Source organism: Melozone crissalis, unplaced genomic scaffold (genome assembly GCF_028551555.1).
Source record: "Melozone crissalis strain CALT ecotype California unplaced genomic scaffold, PUWL_Pcris_2 ptg000006l_1, whole genome shotgun sequence".
NCBI classification, from domain to species: domain Eukaryota; kingdom Metazoa; phylum Chordata; class Aves; order Passeriformes; family Passerellidae; genus Melozone; species Melozone crissalis.
Window position 1 is genome coordinate 12011932 of NW_026535784.1, and position 24346 is coordinate 12036277.

Here is a 24346-nt window from a genome sequence, read left to right on the forward strand (position 1 = left end):
TAGATTAGTCAGCTATTATTTTTGAAGCACACCTTTAAGCGCAACCAACTAAAACTGTGTTGCTGGTTCCAGAACAGCCTTACTTTGGTGTTTAGGACAGTTTGGGTGACTTCCAAGAACATTTTAACTTTTACTTCACTCTCAGCTGTAGAAGTGTGCCCAGTGCAGGAGCAGATGGGCGCTCAGAGCTGCCACGTTGGCCAAAGCCGTCAGTCAGTCCGTCAGTCTTCCCACTGGGGGACCGGGGTCCCCCGCAAAGCCGCGGCGTCAGGGCTGCCCCCTGGCGGCCAGCGCCGTGTGTGTCAGGGACAGGGCCGTGTCAGGGACAGCACCATGTCTGTCAGGGACAACACCGTGTGTCAGGGACAGCACCATGTCTGTCAGGGACAACACCGTGTGTGTCAGGGACAGGGCCGTGTCTGTCAGGGACAGGGCCGTGTCAGGGACAGTGCTGTGTGTGTCAGGGACAGCACCGTGTCTGCCAGAGACAACACCGTGTCAGGGACAGGGCCATGTCTGTCAGGGACAACACTGTGTCTGTCAGGGACAGCGCCATGTCTGTCAGGGACAACACCATGTCTGTCAGGGACAACACTGTGTCAGGGACAGGGCCATGTCTGTCAGGGACAACACCATGTCTGTCAGGGACAGCAGAGCCACGGTTTGCTCTGTGCGACTCAGTTTTTAAACAAGACCGGGACTTGATCCTCACAGCTGACATTACTCTTCCACAAAGCTTTTTCTGTATCCAGTTTTCAGTATGGGTACTTTTTATATGTGGGTGTTGATGCATGTGATCCATATGTATCTATCTACATGATAGATGTTGATGTTATATATACAAGTTTACTCTGGTAAGTAGAAATCATAGCCATTCACATCAATTGGGGTTCTTGAGTTTCAGTGAGGAGCAGGCTACTGTTTCAGTCTACACAGTATGGGTATAGAAATAGGAGTGATGTGGAACACAATGCAATATCAGAATTGAAAAATGTAATGAACCATTTATCATAAAAAAGTCATTCTTGTTCTTTGATATTTTAGGTGTTTTCCTTAACTAAGTAGCTTCTTCTTTTACTATTAGTTATTCAGGTAGGATTTGATGAAGTTTCCATGAGGTATTATGGTGATTTCTTTATTGGTGTCAGACCATAAAAACCCCCACAAGCACAGAGTTTACATGGCATAGAGTGTGAATTCCAAGAATACATCTCTGGATGCTGAAATTTATGGTAAATGTAAATAACAGTGTTCCTCAATTCTGTTTTTTTTTCCTTTGCATCTGAAACACCCCCACAAAAACAATATAAGAGTGCTATACAAATGCCAAGGGAGAGAATGGTGTAGGAGAACTTGCAGATGTAAAGGAAGTATCCAATGATGATGAACATCTTTTAGATTTTAATATGGTAAGTTTGTCAATGGTTTGGGGGAGGAAGTTTATTTCTTATTTTATAAGGGTGGGCTACTGCATCTTTCCTTTCATCACAGTTCTCAGGCTACCCTCAAATGAAATCCCTGCAAAAACCTTCAAAAGCTTCTCTTCTCTTACTTTGTTTTTTAACCTCCTCTGCATCTTGAGCATCTTTCTAAAAGTTCCTCAGGGTGTTGTACTTTGGGGAGTACAACCCTTTGTACCAACAGCTGTGCTTCTAGTAGATAAGTAAAGCTAGTTTCCTTTGGGAATGCTTGCCATTTGCTTGTCATGAGTGTTAAACATGAGTCTTCTTTACCTTCAACTTCTAATTTCAGTAAGTGTAGAGTGAGCTGAAGTGCACTATGAGGGCAGAAAGGACCAGCAAATAAAGACATAAAGATAATATATGCTGAATACTGTCCTCATTGCAAGCAAAAAAACTCTGGTTTCTCCTCTAGGGAAAAAATTTCATGTATACATGTGTTTATTGATATACCTTTAAACTTCAGAGTGATGATAGTGCTTAGTTTAACATTGTGACATGCTTGCTATGGCTTTACTCATTCAGATGAAAATACATTTAAAATACATTTGCTTGAAGTTTAGTCAGATCCGTGCTGTGTTTTCCTACTATTTAATACTTACTATCAAGTTTCGGAGATAACTTTTACAGTAATTTTTCTAACATGAACTGTGATAAAGATACATCCTGAGTTCACTTTTGATTCTCTTGCTGTGTTGTGCAAATCCTAAAATTAAGGAATAGGAAAAAATAGTAAAAGCACCGCCTTTTTTCCCTGCTGTTCTGCAGTCCTTTCTACATAATAGACTAAGTCAGGAATGAGGAGGACTTGCCCTGTAATCGTGACATCTCTCTTGGACAACTAAAAATCCATATAACCTCCCAGAGAAAAGCAAGCATGTTCTTTATTGTTCCCCATCAACACTGTCAGTTTAAATCCTTAGGTTTCTTCTGTTTATGAAGCAAGATGTGCAGATGATATAAATGCTGAGGCAAAACCAAATGGCTTCAGGAAGAAGATCTACTCCAGTGATAGCTCCAGCTCTGAAGACACAGCTTCAGAAGGTGGAAGCGAATGGGCTGATCCATGTGAGGAGGAGCTTTTTTCTCGAACTCAACTGTAAAAACTGCAGAGTAGAGCAGATGATTGAAAAGTAACATGAGATGGAAAACTATCTTTCTTGAGGGTCTGTAGCTCTAAAACAACAACTTGAGTTTCCTCTTCAGTTAATGGATTCAGATGTGTATTTATCTTTCTCTTCTTGCTTATTTTATAGATGAGGACACAGCTGTCCTGTTGAAGATTTTTTTCCCAAAAAATACTGTTAAATTCTTGGCTATTTGAACTAGACTAGATTGTGTTGTCAAATCAAGAATGGATGTGCATGTGCTTGTCTTAGTAGTACCACTGCTTTTTTGCATCTTAATTGCAGTTATTTTCTTTCGTAACTGTAGCCCTACCACTATTACGATCTTCTTAGCATCGCAGTGTCTACAACTACTTCTGCTATTCAGAGACTTCAGCTTTCTGCACATTAGGCTTTGTTCTTTAAGAACTGGGAGATAAATACTTAACACTGTAATCTATCAGTGCCTTTCTGAATGCAGGAGAAAAGCATGAATGACTTGTCCAGTCTTCATTCAGTAAATCTCATAACTTTGAAGTAGGAACAACAGGGTTGTGCTTTAGAGACTTACAGAAACTGTGTTTTCTATCCTATGATTCCCCCCTCCCACAAACCAACACTGAGGATACCATGGTTTGTATTTTTGCTAACTGGAGAAGCCAAGGATTTTTTGTAGGTATGGAGGCAATGTGGGTTTTATTTTTTCCTTTTTTCCTTTTTTTTTGGTCCTTTTTAGCAATTTGCCAACGTGGGGCAGAAGTTCAAAAATTAACACCAAAAATAATAAACCACTGGGGTGATGTGTGGATTGTTGTGAATTTTGTTAATGAGTAATGAGAATGTTGTCTTGTTGCAGATGAAGGCATTCATGTAACCTGCAAAAGCATCCTGTAACTGAACTTGAGCCTGAATGACTGAAACTCTCTAAAATGCTCAGTGTTCAATGTTTTAAATGCAAAGGGTCAGTGCTTCACTTGAAAGAAATCCTGTGGCTGCTGCAGTTAGCTGCTGTTGTGGCTGTAATTTAGTAAATCTCGTAGTTCATTTTGTGTTTCTGAGAGAATGTGTGGGGCAAGTTATGTGTGTGGTGGGTGGGGGTAGGGAAGGTGATGACTTACAACATACATGTGTGATTGCAGTAGTGATTGTTGCTTTATGTGACTTGCTTTTAAATTTTCTTTTGTTAACTTAGAAAGTCAATACATTGTCAAGTTGCATCTGTACAAGACTATCAACTCCTTCTGCTTTTAACACATTATGCAAAATGTATAAGCCAGGAGGAGCAATATTTGCAAAACTAAACATTCTGAGTTTTTAACAACTCCTAGTTTAAAAAAATGACAACAACTAACTATTCTACACGATCGCAGCATGTCTATAACACCAGGAAGTGCAGAAAGTCCAATACTGACTTGAAAAGCTTCACCATTATTTTTGACAGGCAATAAACCTCACAAGAAACATAGCTGTTTGAAATGTGAGCTGAACTGCCTTTGAAATATGTTCTGCGCTAGAAATGCTTTCTGAGTAACTGGGTTTTGTTGCCTTTATTCAGTTGACAGTGTAAGAATTGAAATACGTGGTTGGGAAACCATGCCGGTCTTTGTGCAAGCTTTTGGTGAGATCCTTACTAAAACTGGCTTGGTTGCCCTTATCCAAGGACTTTGTTTTGGTCCTCCTCTTAGACTATGTTTTAGGGTTTGTATTCATACAGCAAATCTTTTGACACTTTACAGTTTCTTTTCTTAATTTATTTGCAGACTTTGAATAGATTTTATATATTTTACTTTCTTCTGGAGCTTCCTTGAGAGGTTGTTTAGCACCTGCACTGAAACTAGTTAACTGTAACATGAAAGGAAAAAAGAACTTTACACACAAATTCTTCAAATCACTACAGTGAAGTATGGAATAGAATTCATTTGAGAACAGGAAGTGACCAAGTGGACATATTTCAAACACAAACTTCAGCTCAGTTAATTCTGGCTAGAGCTTCTTCCTTGGTAAGAAAGGGCTCAAAAGTAACAAAGGTGTTGCTCATAGTTACACTGTGGCATGTAATGATTCCAGCACCTTTGGGGAAAATAAAATCCTATCTTGAGCTTGGGCAATAACAAATTGTCTTTACTCGTTTTCATAGTTTAATGGCTAAAGCTCTAAGGCTTTCAGTGAGAGTTGAAGTGTGGTTTTTAGTTTTTCTATATGGATAGAAACACACACCAACAACAATAACAACAAGAAGAGCATTAAAGGTTGGCATACGCTGAACCGCACTGTGGGATGAAGCGCATTGCATATCCATAGCATTGAAGTATCAGTTTTCCATTCCTGGGCTGAAATTTGTTTCTACTTTTTGCTTCAAGTGGTTGTATTGTTCTGATTTCACGTACACCAGAGTAACTGATTTTGTTTTCTTGTGGAGTTACTTAATAACACCGAATAAAAATATAAAAGGACAATTGGACGGTGTGTGTGTGTGTCTTCATTTTCTTCAGCTAAGGTGTATAATATAAATACAACATGCAGTTAAGCATTAAATATTCTGAACAAATGGCATGACATACTTAATTTGGGAGTCCTTTTCATTGCTGTAATTCATGTTTAGAAAACATGAGACTTTTAAAAAAAATCAAACCCAAGCAAACCCAGACCCTCTCTCACATAATAGTTACAGAACTTGTATGTAATACGGGATATAACCCAGCAGATTTCTATTTCTGCTTTTAACTTGTGTTCAGCCATCAAGTAACCGGTATCTCACTAATTCCATGGCTGCACCTCCTTTCAGAGAAAGGAAAAAAATCCCCAACAGCTCACATTCTACTTGGTGGAGCCTTGTGCATTTTGGTGCTGTAAGTCTGCAGGTAAAGTAACCTGGGATTCTATGCAGAATGAATTCTGCTGAATTAGAAGTTCAGTGAAAACAACATGGAAACACACATGGGAAATAATGGAAGTGCCTTTGTAAGGTCCTTGAGTGAATACTTTTGTGTTGGTAGTTGAAACTTTAAAAGGCATATGTTATTTTCAATTTTTTCTTAAATACAGCGGAAGTAGTATATTTTCATTGCATTTATAGAAGATACTTGATAAAAGAACTACATTTAATCAGTCAGGTTTTTCAATTCCTGTATCTGAATTAATATTAAATACACATATAGTAAAGAATTAGTTTCCAGTGTAAACAATGCTTCTGTCATGCAAAAACTGCCACTGTATAGTCCTAGAGCAAGTGCATCCATCAATGGTAGGACAGGCTGGCTGTAAATGCCTGTCACACTGTGCCTTCATGGGAGTGTCTGATATGAAAATACAAAGGAAGGCAGTGAACCTTCTGGAAAGCCAGGATTCCTTCACAGTAACTCATTCTTTCCCTGCCAGGACCAGCATAGTTAAGTATTATCCCCAATGAATTAGTCATTGCCTTCCACGTACAGCATCTCGCATAATGTTCTTTTATTACCTGTGAAACTAATAGCAAAAAGACTCTAGAGGTTTGGGACAAAGGAGTCTTTACTGAAACATTTTAGCTTCCTACTGTAAGACTTCTGTTCCATTGTTCAAGTTCCTCTCAAAATGTAGTATTACATGCAAATGCTTAATAAATGTTATGGCCTACCTCTGCTCCAATGGGATGATAATGGGATGAACAGGAAAAAACAGCTGCCAGAGCTGACAGTGGGCCAGTATGCTGCTGAGAAAGTCACTGAGTGACAATACTGGTGTCCCTGCCCTACTTTGTGTGTGTATAACAACTTCACCTGTAAACAGTGAGGACAGAGGCTGAGCTGAGAGGCTGCCATGGGCACTGCCTTCTGCCTGACAGCCTTCTTGTAGGGCAAATGGTTCTGGAAGAACAGTGTCTGCCATTACTGCATTTGCAGCTAATCCAAGAACCAGGGGCTGCAAAAGCAGTACAAAGTCTCTGTCCCTCTGTTAACAGCAGTATCAGCCATTTAAAGTGCTACAACTGCTTGTCATGTAAAGATTTTGGGATTTGCTGATGAAGGGTTAACTGCAGTCATTTCTGCACAGGCCTTATTTTACTCACTGCAAGCAAACACAGACATGGGAGAAGCAGCAACTCTCCTTGTCTCATAAAACTCAGAACATTCAAACTCTTGAATTTCTTCTAAAACCATTTTTACTTTTAAGCAGTAAAAATACTGTTAAAAAGTGTAGATGAGTACATTTTCAGATTTATCTCTGCTTTCCTGTTGGTAGCCATGGAAATGCTCAAGCAAAGAAAGTACAGTACAGTAGCAGTACTGAAAGCAAATACATAAGCACTGCCTAAAAAAAGGGATGCCACTTCCACTGCTAGAGATTTTTAGGAACATATTAGACAAATGTGTCAGAAATGATGTAATGACCCACAAACTTGTGTAGTTTTTTTCCTTCATTCATCCCCAATTTATGTTTGAAAAAAAGTACAACTTGTGTGTTGTTTAGGCCTACTGTCCGAAGAATAATTTGCCTCATTAATCTCTACCTGCTATGATGGGCCTGCCTGATCCCTTACAGATACAGGACAGAAACTGGTGTTGAATTTTTCATTTTTGCCATTACTTTATTTGTGCAATAATAAATATTAAGGACATCCTTTATGTTTCCAATACTCTTTTAGTAGGATTTTGCCTTTTTACTTTTTTTCTTACATTTCATAACTTCTAATTTTTTCATTGCTATTTAGCTTCTAAGGGTCTTCACATTGCAATGGAGTTCTAGCCCTCAATCATTTGACTCTGGAACCTTCATGTATTCGACAACAAAGTCTTCTTCAGGAAGTCTAAGTTGTCATTCGTGGGTTTTAAATATTTTTCCACCATTTTTTCTGTTGTTGTATTCAGTGCAAAAAATTAAATTCCTTGAATCACTGCAGTTCCATGGAGGCATAATAATCTGTTACCTGCCCAAAGTGAATGTTACTTAGTTTCCTTCATCCCTACTAGGTCTAGACAACAATTGATTTTTAGTCCAGTACTTCATTTTTTCTTTGTAGTGAGTTCCAATAGATGTTGCCATGTTGGTAACTGCTCCAGAATAGATCTGTTGTCTTTTGGAAATGTAATTTAAATAGTGCTTGCTTTATAGAATAAATGTAATAGAACTCCAGCTTTGCATTATGCAGCTGTGCATAATAACAACTATGTTTCCTTCTCTGGCATGATTTAGTGATGAGTGAAGATCTGTAACAGAGGTTACCATGGAGGCTTAGTGAGTGATTATTTATGGGCACTCAGGATTCTGCAATTCTGAGATATTATGCAAGGAGTAATGTTTTTAGTTGATATAGTTTTTCTCCTTCACACCTTATTACTCATGTTGTCTTTCCCAAACAGCTTGTAGACAGCGATAGAAACAATCCTGTCACGCATCATGTCTCAGTAATATCAGTTCAAACATGCTGGGGAGTCTCACACACTTTCCCCTGTCTTTCCTGCTCTTCACTTTCTTGCTGTCTCATGGAGGGAAACCATCTCAGTCTGTTCTTATCCAGTGGTAACAGAAGTGATGGTAGCTATGGATCAAGCTTCCTCATCCTTTATCAGGTCTAAGTTCCTATAGGAAGAGGCAGCCTTTTGAGATAATTAAATAGCATGTTCTCCAGCTGTTCCTGATTCACCCCAAACCCATTAGAATGGCCTGGAGTATACAGATAGTCCACCTCTAGTAGGAATACCCATGCAGATGGTGGCTGTGCAGGTGGTGGCTGTGCTATCAAATACAGGCAAAATAGTTTTGTGTGAACAAAATTAATTTGTTCAATTGATTAATCTGAATTAAAGAGCATAATATTTATTCCTCAAAAGCATCACCATTTGCTTCCAAGGTAGTGAATTTTTCACAGAATTATTACCCTTTTCATTGCTACGAGTCAGTAGAAACCTGAATATATTCATTGTTCCCTTTTCTTGTGCCATATGACATGAATGGATCATTTCACTGTGCCTACAGGAAATCCTGTAAAGCAAGGAGGCAAAGGAGCAATGTCTCCTGTATTGCTGACATTTGCTTTTCAGAGAGAGCTTCTCTGTATCTGATGGATGACAGCTGGGAGTGTCCAGCACTGCCGCACTTGGTACCCTTGCACTCAGGCCTGGCTGAGCCAGAACTGCCTTAAATCACAGAGATGGCAAATGGAGGCAGGAGCTGCTGGTCAGCTCACAGTGATGCACGGCTGCTAATTCACAACATGCTAATCTTTTCTTTAAAATAAAGAAAAAAACCCTGTCCTCTAGCTTATGGCACAGAATTACTGACTTTGAGGAGCTGCACAGTGGATTCAAATGAAGCTCAGTTTGGCTGGCTCTGAAAGCTGCTTGCATCACACTTGGCTTGTGATGAATTAAAATTCAATCTAGATGTTCTCATCTAGCTCTTAAAAAATAAATTTGAAGTTGTATCAATTATAAAATTGCTGAAGCTTCAAAACAGAACTGAAAGCCTAAGCAGAGAATGCTTTCTCACATCTACAGCCATAAGAAGCATGACAGAAAACTGCATTTCTGTTCCTTGGCTCTACCGAAACAGATGAAGGACAGGTATTTGGTGTACTTTTATCATATGTTGTATATTTTAGAGAAATCACCAAGACAGAAGAGAGCAAAAACTCTTCATGCTTTCTTGCACAATACCCATAAACCTGGGATATCAAACCCTACTGGCATTAATATGAACCTATATGACAGAGCTTTTGAACAGAATGTTTTTAAAAAAATTAAATTCTATAGCACCAGGCTATTAATAGACATGTAGAAGTTTTTTTGCCCACCAGGTGAACATCAGTTGCCAGTTTGAGGCTGCTCAATGTACCATTTCATGTCTATACAACAGCTGCATGCAAGACACTCTTACACAAAACATGATTTTATTCCATGAATTTTTATAAAATTAAGTGTGCTGCAGGTTTACTTGACCCTGAATCAGTGACAAAAGACTGATAATAACCACACTGATTTTATGTGCTACAATTAACTTCTTATCACACTCTGAGGATTTACTTACAACCCACGTGTTTAAACAGGAGGAATTGATTTCCGTGTGCCCTTCTGTGTGGACTTAAATTTTGCACAGCTGCTGCAAAATGAAGGTGCTAAAGGTCCCCTTTATGCTGAGTTATGCTTTTGTACTTCCTGTACCTGGCAGTACCTGTTCTGTTTCCTTTCAGTAATTAGCACATGCCACACTTCATCACAGCTAGTGTGTGACATTGCACTTTGTCACAGTGTGAGCCCTTCAGCTTTTCCCCAAACAGAGAAGTAATAATACACAACATTTGCAGACAGAAATTTACCTTACCTGGGATGGAGGGGGCATGAATGGACTGATACTAACTGCTAATGCAAAACACCTTTTAGTAACAGCTCATGACAACCAGAATTGCTACTTCCCCTTTCCTAGGAGTTACACAGCCATTCATGTACAATACAGGGGTGGTTCTTTTATATTGACTGGGCTGCAATTTTCTGTGACTGCCCATATGCTCTGCTTACCACTGAAGGATTCTGCAGCACGTTTTTCTAATTGTTTCTTCAGCCTAAATGATATTAAGCTGGGAGCATCATTATTTCCTGTGCAGGCACTCTGCAGAATTGGAGAGTTCCTGACTGTTTCCATTCTTTTATTTACCCTAGGAACCAAACAACTGACCTAGGTACAATGACACATCATGATGACAATACTCTCTTCTGGTTGTTCCAACAGAAGAATTGATTCATACTCTCAAAAACAGAAGAAAAAAATTTAATAAAAGGAATTAGTGAGAGTATAAGCTCAAAAAATCTTTTGCATATAAACAAGTTTATAGTGCCTCAAATTGGTTTGCTTTTATTTACCTTTATTTATTTACATTTAACATGGAAGCTCTCTTACAGAGATAGTAGTCATTTTCAAAAGAAGATATGGAAAAATTAGTGCCAATCTTAAATCATTTTATGTTGATACCCATCTTAGAAATACAGCAGACTAAGAACTGATCCAGTCACAGAAACAAACTATCTGCAGAGGTATAATTTTTGATTGATGGTAGATTTTCAGAGCAGTTTCAGAACAATCTAATTCTTATCTTCATAGTATGGAATTGGTGTCAACAGGGTCATGGTGGCAAGTACTTCTGTACAGGTTTACCTCAGCCTCTCACGATTCATTCCAGTGTAACTTGCCCATATCAAAGCTTGAACAATCATGGATTTGCACCACTTCATAGCGAACCAGCTGCCCCAACACAAGTTCAGATATTTGTGTCTGCTGCCCTCACACTTCCAGCTTCAGTGTAGACAGGAGAGGTGTGAGGTGACGGGAGTGCTTAAATCCTCGGTTCAGATGGGAGCAGCTTTATCTTACCACCATTCTAGAGACATTATCACCGACTCTAGGTGCAAAACATGTGACCTCTGCAGGAAACAAAACAGCGCCGAGCTTCACAGCTGATAAGGAAACACGACAGCTCTGCTCCTGTCAGGTGCTGACTGCTCGGAAATCAGTGTGAGGGTAGAGCAGGGTGTGCACAGCTCCACCCCCAAAAGGGCGCACTTTGAGACGAAGGTGAAGAGAATGGAAAGATAAAAATGCGAAAATCGCAATTACCACCCTAGAGCTTCCACTTTTGGCATTACAGAACATAATTACCAGAGTTCCACAGAGCTAGGGACACACCTGCGCACGATACCTCCACACGTTCCGTAGCCCACACTTCCACACCCACTGAAGTTTGGCTTTCCCCAACACGAGTGCAGCTCGGCCGCCCACCCACCTGCTCCCCCGGGCATGGCCAGGGCCGCCAGCCAGCCCCGGCAGTAACGCGGGACGGGCTGCAGCGCCTGGCGGCCAAAAAGTGGCTCCCGCCGAGCCCGGGGCTCCTTGAAATGAGCGCTCTCAGCCACAGCCCCGTTTCTCTCCGCTCCGGGGGCTCCTCGGAACCAGCACCTAAGCCACAGCCCCGCTCCCGGGGCGCCTCCACTGCCGAGCCGGGCGGGCACCAAAACCCAGCCCGCCACGGGCGCTGAGGCGATTCAAAATGGCGCCCGGCGGCGGCCGCCCCTCGCCCCCCTGCGCGCAGGCGTTCCCTTCCCCGGCGGGCGGGGCTTCCCCGGCGCGCCGGGCAAGGGGAGCGGAGGCGGGGCGGGAGGAGTCCGGGCTGCGGGGGTTGGAGCATCGCCGGAGGAGCCCGGCACCTGTCCCGCAGCCAGGTGTGCGCCGCCGCCGCCATGGGAGGCCCCGCGCCACGCCGAGGGGGCCGCCGGCGAGGAGCGGCTGCTCCGCCTCAGCCGCGCTGAACCCGGCGCTGCTCCGCGGGGACCGGAGAGCAGCGACATGGAGTGCCCGCCGCAGCCGCCGGCCGCCTCCTAGTCCCGCAGCAGCGGCTGTGGGGCGCGTCGGGCATGGCCCAGCGTGACGAGAGCGACGGAGGGCAGCGCTACCCCGGTGAGGCGTCCGGGCTCCTCGGGGCTGTTCCTGCTCGCCGGTGCCGGGGGTGCTGGCCGTACCTGTTGGTGCGAGGGGCAGAGCCCGGGGCCGAGCGGGGCGGGCGGGAGGGAGCAGCCTCAGCCCCGAGGGGCCGCGCTGGCTGCCGGGCTGACTTACCCGGCCGCGGCCACGTAAAAAAGTTAAGAGGAGCAGGTGGGCTGAGCCCTCGGAGTGTTCACCGAGTGGGTTGAAGACCGCAGAGAAGAGTGAGCGCTGCTTCCTCAAGGCTTTGGTTGTGGCTTTTTTTTTTTTTTTTTTTTTCGGTTGTTTCAGTTTCTTTGGGTTGTTTTGTAAGCGAAGGCCGCTAGCTCGGAACCTTCGCAGAGCGAGTCGGGTTGAGCCCGTGAGAAGGAAGCAACTTTCATCTCGCTGCCTCTCTTCTAGTCGAGGTTTCCCAAGCAATTCCCAAAGACCAAACAAAACTACATCTCACAGCAGCTGAAGTTCTTCCGACGTTGCTGCTAATTTAATGTGGCTCACAGAGTTTTCAGTAACAATGGTGCGGGGAGGGTAAAGCGCTCCTGGAGCAGAGGCTTTAGCAGAGCACTGTAACTTGTTTGTGTTGCCTGTCTGACGGAGCAGAAACAGTCGGAAAGCGGGGAATGGCTTACTTATGATTACTCTCCGAGCACTCCGCTCAGAAGCCGGCTTTGTAAAGCTCACACTTATAAAAGGTCACCAGCTGAGAGTTAGATAATAGTTATCTTGATTAAAACAAAATAAAAAAAATCCCCACTAGTTTCTTTTCTTTTTGTCGGTAATGTTTTGGCAGTACTTTTATAGGTAACCTTAATTGCAGTATCCCGTGTTTAGTTGAAGGGCAGACTTTTTCTAGTTTCAGGAGTTCCTCACTGTTGGCAGTGCTGTGGCTGTTAGAACGTGCACACAAATGGAACAAAGAAATCTTTAATAAACAAAACTGAGTTTGATGCTCTTGTGCACCAAGGTCACTCAAAGCTGCCCTTGATAACAGCAATATGTTTCTTGGTACATGCAACAAAAGTAATAACAAAAGCATGGAGAATATAAGTCATTAATTAAAAAAATATCTTTAAGAAGAAAAAAAGTTGCAACTTTGTAATTGAAGAAATTCCTTGTTCTTAAAAGTTGGAGAAAAACTCCTAGCAGAAGTAAGTGTTGAAGAGGTGATGTGTGATGTTAACTCTTTGAGAACTGAGCTGTGTATGCAATCATTCCTCTTCTCATCCCTGTGAGGCAGGAAAATATAAAGCCTTTTTTTGCAAATTATTGTTTTACCCTTGTTGCTTGCCTAAACTGCATCATAACTCCCAGCAAACTTGGAATAACAGGCCTTGAGTTTGCATCTTTCTGGTTTTGTTTTACTCTAATGGTTTGGCATTGCTGTTACATTTAACTTTGATATCAAAGTGGGTTAAAAAGCCATTTTATTGTAGATCTTAGAAATTATAATCAAATATGACTTGTTCCCTCTGTACGGTTGAGTGATATGCAAAGCCAAAATGTGTTTTAAAGCCTCTGGTTATTGTCAGAACATGCCTTCTTGCATGCTGTGATCAGAATCTGGGGAATGTGAGGCCGTACAGACAGCCCTACTGAGACAGATGGAAACTCCACCTGTCAGAAAAAAATGTACCTAGGGGAGGGTCTGGAAGCAGAACTGATATATGTTGATGTTTTCTTGAAGTTCTGATGCCTGCGGTTTAGAGCCTCTCTGAGTTTTGCTTTGCTTAGGAATCATCAGTGATTTTGTATTCCCAAGCTTAGATGTAAATTTCTTGATGCACAGTTGTGACTGAGTTGCACAGGTTAGCTGCCCTTTGCGTGAATAGTTGTGTCCTGATGTTAATTTTGAACCTGGCTACAAAACTGTCTTTATCATGTGCTCCTTTGCACTTCAGTTGGAAGTGTTAATGAGTAAATAGCATCTACCTGCTCTCTCATTGCCACTTGTGACCTTGGCTGTGTTTTCCTAACTCCCTTTTCCTTGTTATTTCCTGTGGGATGTTCCCTCTTGTGAGATCATGTTCTCTATAAGACATAGGATATTAAGACTTTACAAATATTGATTTTATTTCCATGGTAATATATTTAAATAAACAATGGGAACTATGAATCTTGTGCAGACAAAATTGCATACTATTTCTCAGTAGTGTATGGTACTCAGATAATAATGTTTCCACATGGTTATGTTAATAAATGCTTTATGGAAAGAAGTTAGCATTGGAGTACATGACAGAATATTTGACATCAATTGTCAGATTTTGCACTTACCAATGAGGCAGCTAAAACAGAGTATAAATATCACTCCATCCTTAAAAACAATCCTACAACAACTGAACTCAAAATGAATCAAGGAATTCTCCTGTGTGTTCTTGAGAGCTGACTGCATCTCAAGTTTTCATTTAAAGCCCTTGATGGGTGCACTTCAAAGCCTCCCACAGTTTTGCTGAACTGTGTAAAACCTTTGTAACTTGCTGTTGCATAATTTGCTCCAGCAAGCTGTAGTGTTGTGTAGTTCTGCATTTCTTCCTTGCCCGTTTAAAGGATCTTTTCCTGTTACATTTATTGCTTGAAAAAATACCAAGTCAAGTTAAAACAAAATTCCACACCGGGTACAGAAGCTATTTTCACTTTTTTTTTTTTTTTTTGTAATTCTTTTGTTTACAGTATTTGGCCTCTTGAGCTGCTGTAGTTACCGCCTCTGCCAAGGTCATTTGAGTGCTTACCATTTGTGAGCTTGGTTGAGAAGAGCAGTGCAATTAAGCTAAGGACTGGCTGCTGCTTGGGAAAATCATTGAGCAGAAGTAAAGGCAGTCATGGGAGGAATTCATTATGGGAACATGCTTGTACTGTTTACCCAAACATCATCAAAGCTGTTCCTGACAGATTACATTTGTGTTTTTTTTCCTGGACCGCACTTTCTAGATGCATTCCAAAGTTTGAATTCTTGTAAGGTTACCCTGTTCTGGAGTGTATCTGTGTATGTGCTTTAGAGTAACAAAAGGGGCTGGGGTGGGCTGTGGGTTTGAAGAGCACTGTGAAGTATATGAAGGAATAAAGGTGAACAGAGGGAGAAGAACAGAGTCAGACTTATGTTAGAAAAATAAGTGAATTCAAGTAAGAAGGTCTGAGAACAGGAGACTCCAGTAAATACAAGAGTAATTACATCTAATGCTCCATGTTCTGTCTCATTTGTGCGCTTGAACTATCGCCGTTGACTCCTGGAGTATAGTTTGTTGCCTGCATTCAAGAATTGCTGTTTAGAGTTTGTTTTTTTGCTGGCCCTTGGTGTTTTAATTTAGTGAATAAAGAATTTATAATGTACACAGTTGGTGTGTCAGCTATTTCAAAACATACTTTAATTGCAGGGGATGTAAACTTTTCAAACCATGGTAATATGAAAAAAGTTGCTATAGCAACTCTTTAAGAGAAGACTTCACACATCTTCACAAGCTTTTTAGTCAAAACAATACACTTGAAACCTTGCTTAGGCAGAGGATTAGGCAACTGGTATATTGATTGATTTGGATGGGTAGCATAGAGTTGGTTGTTAAAAAGTTCTGAAGAGGTCTAAAAGATGAAAAATCCAGGGCTGTCTGTCCTCGACTTTTGCCTGTACTTAGGAGTGGATTGAACTGCTAGCAAATATTGTTTGGGTAGTAAGTTAAAGATTTAGTGTAGCATACAAAGTACAGTTGGATTCCTGAACTTTCCACATGACTGAAAATTTATGGAAAAAAAATTCTGTTTGGACCAGTGAGATATGTTTGAAATGAGTTTTCTCTCACTCACTGCCTGTTGGTATCACAATGCCAAGCTGTATTGATGTCCTCAGATCTAAGAATGGACTGTGTGTCAAACCCTGGTGTTTGGCAGGGCTCAGGTGACATTAACCAGGGCTTTAGAACTGCTGTGAGATAGCACTTTTCACCGACGTTGGAAATTGACAAGTTTGGGGTTTCTTCTGAGGTACATGTGTATTTGTGTTTTAAAAATAGAATGTGGGAAGGACCTTCTAGAGAACAACCAGGACCTTTAATTGAGTGCTCTACTTGAGAGAGGATAGGAGACCAGGCTTCAGGAGCTGTCTAGAAAGCAGTCTGTTTGCAAGATGGAATGAGTGCTCTTCACTCATTCACACTTAGCCCAGAGTGTTTCAGAGAGAAGAAATTGAAGCAATATGTGCATATTTGTTCTGCCAACTGCTGCAGAGTAATTGCATCGCAAACTTCAGAAGAGCTGTAGACAATTTACTACTCATATGGAAAAAGATCTGTGTAATATATAGTGTTATATAGCTCATACAGTGTTTAAAGGGTCAGTAGCAGTTCTGGAAGCCAGGGCAGTATTCCTGTTGGTGTCCCAGATGTATTAAAGTTCGGTGCCTCCAACCTGTAGCTCCTTTTTGACAGCCCTTGCTTTGCAGGTCATTGAGATTCAGACTGGAATTGGGGCACTGACTGGATTAACTGACCTGCTGGCAGCCCCTGGGGAGACAGCGTGGATGGAGGATCACAGTCCCTGAGTGCAGTAAATTCAGTGTATTTGCAAATGTCATTGCTACTAAACGTGCACTGATGAAGTGCATTGTGCATATTGTCAAAACATTGACTCTATGGATAGCTTTATAGCTGTTCAGAGTTTGCATCTCTTCCTTAATGCAACAATGATACATTACGCATTCTCTTCTGGGACAATTTTATTATCAGTTTTATAGTTTGCAAAAGAATGCTGAGAAATTCTGTTTAAATGAACAATTATGAATCTGGTCTAAGTGTATGGAAACAAGTTTGGCAGCTCTCTGACATCAGCAAATATGAATTTATGACTGTATAAAAATAAATCTCATATATTTGCCTCAGTATTGACAGGGAACATTAAAATCTGCAGGTTTTATAGTATGTAACTTCACTCCCAGGAGATGTGCAAGGAGCAAACATGGGCACACAAACTGCTTATGAAAGGCTTTTCATGCTTTGCATTTGCTAGAAGCCTAATTTAAGTTGCCATTGTCCTGGTTGTTCATGCTGGGGGAAGGGATGGTAATCATGTCCAAGAGAAGACAAATAATTTTTAATTAAAAGCCTAAATTAGGACAGGACTGAGTGCATTAAAAAAACAAACCAAGAAACAACCATGAAAAAAAACCAACCCTACAAAACAAACAGTCGAGAACAAACCACAACCTTCCTGCAAACTCCTAATCTTTTCTTTCTTTTTAACCAGTTACCAGCTGGGCCAAGACAACTGATGCAAATTTATCCAACTCTTTGAATGGTTTGACCTTCGTGGGAATTGTGGATGCAACAGTGAGCAGCAGTATCCAGGGCCTTCAAAACCTGAACTCTGGGACCCCGAGAGATCTCTCGTTGCCTGAGTATGGACCCGGCCTGCTGTCCCTAGAAGATTGTCATAGCCTTAAGTCAGTGGATTCTGGTATTCCAACTCTAGAAATAGGAAATCCAGAGCCTGTTCACTGCAGTGTGTTGAATGTGAAGAGGAAGCAGTCAGAGCCCGAGCTGGTGCCCGACAGGGCTTTCCAGAGCGCGTGCACGCTGCCGCCGTACGTGCCTGCGCACGCGCCGGCCGCCGAGCACGAGCACGCCGTGCGCAAATCCTCCACCTTCCCCAGGACTGGCTATGACACCGTCAAACTGTACAGCCCAACCTCAAAAACGCTCAACAGAAGCGATGACATCTCTGTTTGTAGCGTGTCTAGTCTTAGCACAGAGCTGTCAGCAACTTTATCGGTTAGCAATGAAGACATTTTGGACTTTGTGGTCACAAGCAGTTCAAGTGCAATTGTGAATCTTGAGAGCGACGAGGCACACTTTTCAGATGTTACCCTGAATTCCTCTAGAGACAGCGCTGACCAGAGCCAGCAGCAGCATTGTCATGGGACAGACGTGGACAGTAAACGGAAAATACTGGGACCTTTTACAAACTTCTTTGCCAGGTAAGGTTTCCGTAAAATATATTTTAATGGACTGTGTAAGATCTTAGGAGAAAGGTCCTCTTTGATGTTGTACTTTGAAAAATATAATGCCTTGGTGTCTTAATTTAGATCAGTATTAACATATTTTTTCTGTTATGAGTAAATAGGCAAATATTGCTGGGGTCTAAGGCTCTGCATCCTACTCTGTTATGTTCATGGTGTATGGAAGCATCTAAAATCTTGGAACATTCCTTCTGTGTTACAGTAAAAGGATTTCTGAGCAAGGTCCTTTTTCTTCTGAACTCCAGTGGCTTCTCCAGTGATATCTTTTATGATTTTGGCCAAGGTCTTTAATCTTGTGTCACATAAAAAGATAAATATAGGTCGAATCCATACCTGTGTTAAAGAACTTTGACATCGGAAAATTCATAAGCAGTTTAGTAGTGATGGAGTATTTTATTGGTCATTCTAAGGGTATGAAGCTTAAAATACAAATACTTTGCAAACACTTGGTACAACTACTCTGGTCTTTCCAAATCTCAGTTACTGCTTTTTTAATATCTTAATACCTGAATTTTTGTGTGGAATAAAAACATCTGACATTGTGTCACCCACTTGTTGAAATGATGGCATTGGCTACCCAAAGCAGTTTCTAAATGTGGCCTTTGTATGAATGATAAGGTTCTAAATGCAGATACCCCAGGGAAGTGGGGAACAAGGAAGAGGACTAATCTGCTTTGAGGAGTTGAGCTGTTTGCTAGTGGGTTCTTTTTTTAAAGTTATGTAAGGCCTTCATAATGTTTCTAATTTTTAAGTTATATCATCTGAAGTTTGATATATTTAAAGTAAATTGTTCTAGAAAGAAATTTTAGACATCAAGTGGAGTTGGCTGTAAATAACCTGTTTTGCACATGGCTTCAGCTAGTATCTCTTTCCTCGTGCAATTTTTCTTTTGCATGAGACAAGTGGGCTAATAAAATACATCAAGAATTGGCAGAAAACATTCTTTGAAAGGCTACCTTATTTGCAAAGCTTAAGAAAATCAGTTTGTTTAGACCTAAGCTGACTGAAGCCTTTGTTGATTTTTATTCTTAGGTTAAAGTACTGTGCAGCAGAGCTCCAGTCATCAGTCATGTCTGAGGTGCTGATGCTTTTGTGGACCCTTGTCTGTGTGTTGCCATGGAACCAGACTTAATTCTGAAGCAGGAGGCTTCTCAGCACTTCAAAGCATAAACTTTTGTTACCCGTTCTGGTAGCACAACTGCCAACTCGAACAAATGCTGTCCTTCAGCCTGGCAGGGAGCAGGGTGGAACAGACACATTTAGACCCCACTCAGAGTAGGATGTTTAACCACTTCTCAACTTTTCTTATCCAACACAGCAAAACCATGTGTCCAAATTCTGTTCTAGTGTAGTCTCTGGTGGTTTTACCAGTGTTGCAGAAACTGTAGTACTCGCTAGACTGAGCTTTTTCAGCTGAATCTTTGCAGGTACATTGAATGCCAGGAAACAAAGGCTGTCATCACTGCCTTTTAAATGGAGAGCAGATAATTTTGGTCACTGGGTGATGTCATTGTGAGAATATGAGGATTAAGTTCAAACTAGATGATCGGCTTTGAAGTTCCAGGTGCTCAGTCTGTACCCTGACCTTGAATATCCTCCTCTTTGGCATCCACTTCCTGCTCTGTTTTGGAAACAAGAGCTGCCCACGTTTTGTCTGTACTTGCACACCACACCCCCATATTTTATGCACCATCTCATGTCATGAGACCTGGTGGTGAGTTTCACAGGTATTGAACAAGCAGGGAGCCTTGGAGGTTGTTCTGTGCCACTGGGAGTACTATTTATATTTATACTGTCAGCCTTGTACAGTTTCAAAACATGCCCTCGTTAGTTTTTGTTGGTGTTTGTAATCTGCCATCCCTGGGTTTGAAAAGTCCCTGTTCCCTGGAGTTCCTGTGGGCTCCTTGGATTCCCAGGACTTATACCAGTACTGAAGTAAATGAACCTGGGTCTTGCAGTGTTTTGTTTGAAAGTAGCTGCTTTCTAGAGGCCTTCCTACCCAGCTCACCCTGTGCTGTGTACCTGGGTTTGTGTGCAGTGTGAGAGGAAGAGGAGGCATTTTGAACAGTATTGTTAAAGACCAGCTTGCTGAGAGGGAGCTTCCTAAAGCAGTTTGTTCCAAGTGCTGCAGTGGTGGGTGTAAACAAAGTCCCAGAAAGGAGTATGTTCTTAGCACTGCACTCTGCTGAAAGTTGTGGTTCATACTTGCAGGTTGAGTGCATAAACTTCACTTTAGAGAACCAAATGTGAACCATGGCAGGAGAAAGCCAAATTGTCTTGGCTTTGGCCAGTGGCTGGCAAACGTGTACAACATGGACTAATGAGACCTGGGTGCTTTGTGCACTGCCTTGCAGCAGCCTTATGGTCATGGGGTAAGGCTGCAGTGCAGATTCAGCCTTAATCTGCAGGTTTAGCTCTTTGAGGGCTTCTGTGGGTAATAGGATACAGGTTTGAGCCATTGGGAGCAAAGATGAGTCAGCTTAATTTTTTGCACAGGTTGTTGATAGTTGGTAAAAGGGAGAAACCTTGCCTCTTGAAATGGCACCTCTGCTTGTATTGAACCCCATGTGGCCTCTAAGAATGTGCTAATTTCTCTGATCCTATCAGAGTAAACTTGGCCTTGACATGCCAGTTAAGATTTGTGGCTGCCTGTAGAGATAATACTGACAATAATTAGATGCCTCCAGTGCTTGGTCACATGTGCTTAAGCTACTTACATATCAGCCAAGGGTAAGTCTTTCTCAATACCAAGAAAATGCTTAGATAAGTGGTTGCTTTAGAATATAAAGTTATTTTTTGGCACTCTGTACATTCATTTTTCTTTTTGAGACTGTATGCATGTGTGCATGTGCACTGTGCACAAGGTTGCATATTCCATGTCAGCTCTGTGGTGTGTTATGAGGTTTTGGTTTGAGACTGCATTTACAAAATGAGTTGTAGAAGAGATCAAAGGAAAAGGGAGCACTATTGGCTGATTTCCTTCAGTTCTGGCACCTTCAGGATCACTTGGGAATGGAGTGCTCCTGCCCTGTCTCTTTGAGCACTGTGGTGAAGAAATTTTCCTGGCCTGCTTCTGTGGCTCAGTTTGTGTCTCCAGCAGTTTGAGTATCCATAAGGCCTGCTTGTTTCCTCAGGCTGCATCTTGGGGTGTGGCCAGGAGGATCAAAAGGGAGAAGGAGGCTGCTTTCTTGCTTACACACAGCTTTCCTCTTGGAAGAGCTTAAGGCACCACAGGTACATGCTCTCATTAGGCTCAAGGTTGGCATATGGAAATGAATTACTGCTTCTGAAAGAAGCTCTAATGCTGACTGTTGACAAAAAACCCTGACATGTTGATTGTTTTCAAGTGTCACTTATATCAGCTTTAAAAGCCCAGAGGTCTTTTACGTAATCCTGTGTTGGAATTAATTTCCTTCATTTGAATATATGCAGGAACTTGGGTTGAAAACTAGTGTGAGCAAATAACTGGGTGGGAGACTAAAGAGTTGGTGGCATGTCTGCTCCTTTGCCTTATTGACCCAGAGTAGTGTGGCTTAATGAGTTTTACCTTTGGACTTTACTTCTGTACAGTATTGCTGAAACTTTTTCAATGTGTGCATCTTAAACAGCTTTGCTGAACCAGGACTGTAGTGATCTTACTGCAGAAGTTTCTCTTTTCATTTATCATTTTCAATTTTCATTTTGGAGACTGAGAATGAGGATTTCTGTGCTTACATGGAGAGTGACCCCAAAGGGGTCTCTCTGTGTAAAGCCATGCAGTTTGTTTCATTTTAATGGATTACAAGCAGCCTAAGTCTTTATTTAGTCCACTGCCATGGATATTGTCTGTTTTCCCAAGAATCTCTATCTTCTTTCTTTTCAGGCTACTCCCAGAAGTTTTAAATCTTAATGTTCTAAGTATTTGGATGTCAGGAAGCCTCTAAGGAGCATAGGGACTGCACATGAAATAAAGGGCTTTAAGAAGAACATTACATTTTACTATTTGAAAGAATCTCTGCATTTCTGGAAGAAAGCTTCTGGAGCAAGATTGGCATCCTATACCATATGTAGAAATGTACCTGTGACCTTACTTGTAATCTGATAAGAAAAAGGTCTTCAATTTCAAAATAGTAGCTACTGCTTTCAGTAACTGTTTTAAGTCTGAAATCATGTGAATTTAATATGTTTATATCACATATGTACACCCATGTTTTGAGATTACTGGTCACACATAATTTGGAGTTCTGAATTTAGGAATTAGGTCCATCAATGGCATAAGTCAGTTATCTGTGTTAATGGATAATTGCAGTTTGTTGCTTTTAATGAGAGGACAGCTTATTGTACTTCTGTAATTTTGCTATTAAAAGGAAGGTAGAATGACAAGGAGCATTGTAGTGCTGATTTCCCACTTTCGTGTCTACAAAAATGGGAATTCACTGACCACAGGAGGGAAGGAAAATTGTGATAATAATTGCAGTTGACTAATCTGAGATATTAGTTATGATGCTGTCTCCTCCTCTATGGAAGTTTCTGTTCAATGAAGCCTGTTAGAGTATTGGCTGTTCAGGAGGAGAGGCTGAGAGCAGGACTCAGGTGTGTAGGCAGAGGAACAGACAGAGCTGGATGCACTGTGGGGGCAGACAGAAGTCACTGCTTCTAACCACAAATGAGCACAGCCAAAGTGAGCTGTGGGTGCAGCTGTCCAGAAGCTGGTGGGGAAGGACTCCAGCCTGTGATCAGGGAGCCTGCAGGGCCACCCAGCACAGCTGCTGCCCTGCTGTGCTGTGGGCTGGGCTCCCAGCTGCTGCAGTTGCCCCACAGGGTTCCCTGCCCTGTTGGAGGGGAGGGAGTAACTGAGTGGCACTTCTGTCCTTCCCTGCTGCTTTCCCTGGGTGCCTTTCTAGCAAATTGTTGCCAACAGCAGGCGGCTAAAAGGGCTGGGAAGAGAGAAGGGCAAACCAGCTCATGCTGCAGTGTGGGAACAGCATGGGCACTGAGGATCTGCTTAGCACAGGATGCTGGCAGCAGGCTTTCAGCAGCCTGTGAGGCATTCAGGTGTGCTCATCTGAAAGGTGCTTCCAAAGTGTGGTTTTGGATAGTTCTTCTTTGAAAGCCACTCTCTCTCCTGGAACTGACGGACTAAAAGTCCACTCCCCACCTGCATTTACTACCACAGCTCTGTGTGGAACAGAAGAAATAAGCAGAATTTTCTGAAATAAACATTGTCTCTCAAAGCAAATCTTGCACAGGTGAAAAGTTGGAATTCTACAAAGGTAAAAGCCTTTGTTTTTGATAAAGGTTGAAAATTTTATGAAACAGTTTTCAGAATTCCTGTCTTATTCAGAGAATGAAGTTTTGAACTTTGTCATGTGGCCTGTTCTCCACTAGGTGTTGAACTGAAACTGTCTAAATTAATTGCAATCCTTATTTTCCCTCTTTGTGTGGGATAATGTAACTCTTTACAATTACAGTTCTTTTAGTTCTACCTTAAACTTTTCACTAAATTTTGAGACGTGGCTCTTTAGTATAAAGAGTAGTAGATTAACGTCTTAGTTTTGCTGTTGAGTAACTGGAAACAGTTTTACACGAACAAGACTTTAAACAAAGAGGCTTGTTGAACTTATTTGTTCATTATAGAAACTAAATGAAAATCTGCTAAATGACAATTTGAGTTTTGGAGGTTTTTTAGGAACTACAAAGCTATGCAGTAAGTGAGGACTTAGTGTGGTCTAGTTATTACTTCAAAGCAGGTGACACGTGCATGTTTCTTTTCCAGTGGCTGGAGGGAAGCATTACAGAAGTCTGATACTGGCTGGTGAATGCAATTTCTAACATGGATGGGTGTTGAATGTTGCTTGCAGCATTGCGCTGTAATGCTTCCCCCACCCTCCCTTCCTTTCTGGGGTCACAGGTCCTGCCAGCAAACCTGCTCCAACAGGGGCTCCTCATTCCAAGAGGCCACAGGTGCTGCCAGGAGCCTGCTCCAGTTCTAACAGGGTCAGTGTCCTTGGGGCACGTGGGGTCCTCCATGGGCTGCAGGTGGATCTGTGCTCCATCCTGAACCTCCATGGGCTGCAGGTGGATCTCTGCTCCATCCTGGGCCTCCATGGGCTGCAGGTGGATCTGTGCTCCATCCTGGACCTCCATGGGCTGCAGGACACAGCTGCCTCACCATGGGCTGCACTGGAGGCTGCAGGGGAACCTCTGCTTTGGCCCTTGGAGCACCTCCTGCCCCTCCTTGTGCACTGACCTTGGTGTCTGCAGGGCTGTTCCTCTCACACAGTCTCACTCCTCTCTTTTGGCTGCTGCTGCTGTTGTTCAGCAGGTTTTTTCCCCTCTGAACTGCTATGCCAGGG

The 24346-nt window shown here is 42.0% G+C and overlaps 2 protein-coding genes across 3 annotated transcripts in view; both read left to right on the forward strand.

Moving 5' to 3' along the window:
• The window catches only part of KIAA0232 (KIAA0232 ortholog), a 64261-nt gene extending 59234 nt beyond the window's left edge, over positions 1-5027 (forward strand). The window contains exons 8-9 of one of the 2 annotated variants that reach the window (XM_054296015.1): positions 1312-1409; positions 2384-5027. In XM_054296015.1, the coding sequence (XP_054151990.1) occupies positions 1312-1409; positions 2384-2563 (278 nt within the window). In that variant the 3' untranslated portion in view covers positions 2564-5027. Of the gene's footprint in view, positions 1-1311 lie in introns of both variants that reach the window. The other variant, XM_054296014.1, reaches the window with a different exon arrangement.
• A 6818-nt stretch (positions 5028-11845) lies between these two features.
• The window catches only part of TBC1D14 (TBC1 domain family member 14), a 63930-nt gene continuing 51429 nt past the window's right edge, over positions 11846-24346 (forward strand). The window contains exons 1-2 of the mRNA XM_054295537.1: positions 11846-11989; positions 17240-17969. Of these exons, the coding sequence (XP_054151512.1) occupies positions 11947-11989; positions 17240-17969 (773 nt within the window). The 5' untranslated portion in view covers positions 11846-11946. The remainder of the gene's footprint in view (positions 11990-17239; positions 17970-24346) is intronic.